At 39.0% G+C, this 2,631-nt stretch overlaps 1 protein-coding gene across 1 annotated transcript; it reads right to left on the bottom strand.

Moving 5' to 3' along the window:
• Window positions 1-949: 949 nt before the first annotated feature.
• Window positions 950-2,389, bottom strand: LOC6035789 (transmembrane and coiled-coil domain-containing protein 6). The gene is made up of 3 exons (XM_001845861.2): window positions 1,807-2,389; window positions 1,563-1,747; window positions 950-1,505 (listed from the first exon to the last, which is right to left on the bottom strand). The coding sequence occupies exons 1-3, from the start codon at window positions 2,281-2,283 to the stop codon at window positions 1,046-1,048; spliced, it is 1,122 nt and encodes a 373-aa protein (XP_001845913.2). The 5' UTR covers window positions 2,284-2,389; the 3' UTR covers window positions 950-1,045.
• Between the last annotated feature and the right edge of the window lie 242 nt (window positions 2,390-2,631).

The following is a 2,631-nucleotide window of genomic DNA, read 5'->3' on the forward strand; positions in this document are numbered from 1 at the left end:
TTGTTATGCATCGTTATGATTTTTTTTTGTTATTTCAATTAGGCCGTTGCAAATATTTTTCAAAGTTTACGTCGCCCCCCCTCCTCCCCCCCCCTTCAAAATTGGTCCAAAAAATCAGGGGACAAAAAAAATATTTTTTCAAAAAACTTCAAAAAAGTCAAATCAACTGAAAACAATCTAAAACGCATTTTTCTGCATTGATAATCATATTTAGCATGTGTGGGCTGGATTTAAAATATTTTGAATTTTTATGATATTCCAATACACCGCAAAACTTTATTTTCGGCAAAAAAAAAAATTTCGTCAATACTTTGGTATTTTGGAAACTAATGATTGCAAAACAACTGGACAGGTGTATAATGCATTTTAAAAACTTTTTTCATTCAAATGTTAAAACCGTGGCTCTTAAATTCATTTTTTTGCCCCACCTCGACTTTGGTCAGAGTCGAGGGACATAAACTTCAAAAAATATTTGCAACGGCCTTACTGACAAATAACATTTTCAGTTGTTCTTGGAACAAATCTTTGTTATTATTTTTTTTATTTTAACAACTGATTCGAAAATCCCAATAACAGCTAGAGGTATTCTTCTATAACAAAAAATGTTATTCCAAAGTTGTTTTGGCTTGCAACCAATATTAGACCAATAACAAACTTTGTTATGATAACATAAACTGTTATTTAACCCTTATGCAAAAATGGATTTTTCAAGAAGATTCCATAACACATTCTGTTATTTTAACAGTATTTGCTATTGAAATGGCATGAATTTTGTTATTACCGTCTGCCCGGGTTATAAATTTATGGTTGAAACTTATGAAAATAACAACTTTTGCTATATTTTCATAGAATCGGAGACACAAAAATCATCCAAATTCACTTTTTTTTTTAAATTTGTTGGGCTTTTGTCAGGAATTGGAGATGTTTAAATAATTATTTTATCGGTTTGTATGATAATCAATTCAATTTATTATTCTAATCCAAATTGAATAAACCATAAGTTCATGTAAGTACAACAATTCCAGCTAACTTCCTTATTAAATATTCAAACCAACAATGCTTTTGGAATAATAACACATTCAACAAAATTATCAAACTGCACGAACCTCTTGAATTCGTTACCCGTGCCCGTCTTGCTCATGTTACCCACTAACCACAAAATTTCCCTACAAACTGCTACTTGACCATCCTCAGAAAACAAATTAAACAACTGACTTAGCTTAAAATTATGCTGCTGACACTGAGCTACCAAAAAATCCACGCAACCTTCGTTGATCGCGACCAGATTGGCCAGTATTCGGATCGAGAGAATTGCTTCCGCCCCATTTTCGATTCCAATAAGAACCAACTGTTGAACGACGTGCTTGACTATTTGAGGTGCTGTTTCGACATCCAGCGTTTCAAATCCGGAGAGGCACAAGGCTTTGTAGACCACCTTGAGACTGTTCAGTTGGGGCTCCTTTGAAGAAGTCAGAGGCAGGATGGTGGCGTGAATTGTTTCAATGCTAAAAATGGTTCAATTATTAAGTTGACGATATTTTCATGAAGATTTACCAACTCACCTAATGAATGCTGGATCATGGTCTAGAATAAGTTCAATCGCCAACAGTATCTCAGCTAGAAGATCATCCTTTTCAAGGACTTCCAAAAGATGAGTCAAACTGGGAATGATTCCTTGCGAGTTCAAGATCTTCATGGCTTTTGTCCCAGATGAAATCATGTTCTGCAAGGTCCACATGCAGGTCGTCTATAACGAGAGTAGATTATCACTAAAAATATCTGAGACAAACCAGTCACAATACTCACCGCAACCCTCCGATTGCTCAAGTTCTCCACCAGCGCGACCAAGTACGTCCCCGCGAACGTGGCCACTTTCTCGCAGCAAACCTCATCCCCCAGGCTCAAATTGCACAAACACTCCGCGGCCAGCAGCTGCCGGTCCGAGTCATGTCCGGTCAGTTCCTTCACCACCACGTTGATCGCCCCCGTAATCCGAACAAACTCGGAGATGTTCTCGCCGCTCTGCTGAAATCCGTAGCTCAGCTTGACCAGATCTCGCAGGTCGGCGTGCTTGCGTCGTTTGATCCGCGAGGCGAGGCCCTTGATTTCCTGCGGGGTCACACTTTCGATGGCCGCCACCTCCTGGAGCATTTCGCCCAGGTTGGCCCGATTCACGTCGAGTTCGGCCTTGCGGTGGAGTTGGCGCTCCCAGCGGACCTCGTTGCGGTTCTGCTCGCGGATGCGCGGTTCCGGAACGGGGACCACGTTTAGCGTGGTGGCCATTGTGTGTTGGGTAGGTCTGGTTGAACTGTGGATATGAACTGAACTCTGGTGTGTAGATGAGTACAAAGCCGGTTAGTTAGACTTGTTTGTTGTTTACAAACTTTGTTTGTGTCGACTCCAAAATGGCTTGCAATTTTATCCACAAATAGGTAGTTCATATTAATGGTGTACCTACCTTAAACTTGCGTGCAAGTTTTTATGCAATTTAGTTTGCTATAATTTATTTACCGCTGTAATCGTCAACGTTTTTCTTATTTCTTTTTTTGGTTAATTTTTCAAATTATTTTTTGAAATCAGTTTTCTGATCACTCTCATTTAAATACTGCGTAATTTACATTTCTTTAAACT

Source organism: Culex quinquefasciatus, chromosome 2 (genome assembly GCF_015732765.1).
Source record: "Culex quinquefasciatus strain JHB chromosome 2, VPISU_Cqui_1.0_pri_paternal, whole genome shotgun sequence".
NCBI classification, from domain to species: domain Eukaryota; kingdom Metazoa; phylum Arthropoda; class Insecta; order Diptera; family Culicidae; genus Culex; species Culex quinquefasciatus.

Coding starts and splice junctions, on each gene's coding strand:
- LOC6035789 (XM_001845861.2), bottom strand. CDS start 2,283: ATGGCCACCACGCTAAACGTGGTCCCCGTTCCGGAACCGCGCATCCGC. Junction 1,748..1,806: donor TGAGCAATCGGAGGGTTGCG/GTGAGTATTGTG, acceptor CTCTCGTTATAG/ACGACCTGCATGTGGACCTT. Junction 1,506..1,562: donor CATGATCCAGCATTCATTAG/GTGAGTTGGTAA, acceptor AACCATTTTTAG/CATTGAAACAATTCACGCCA.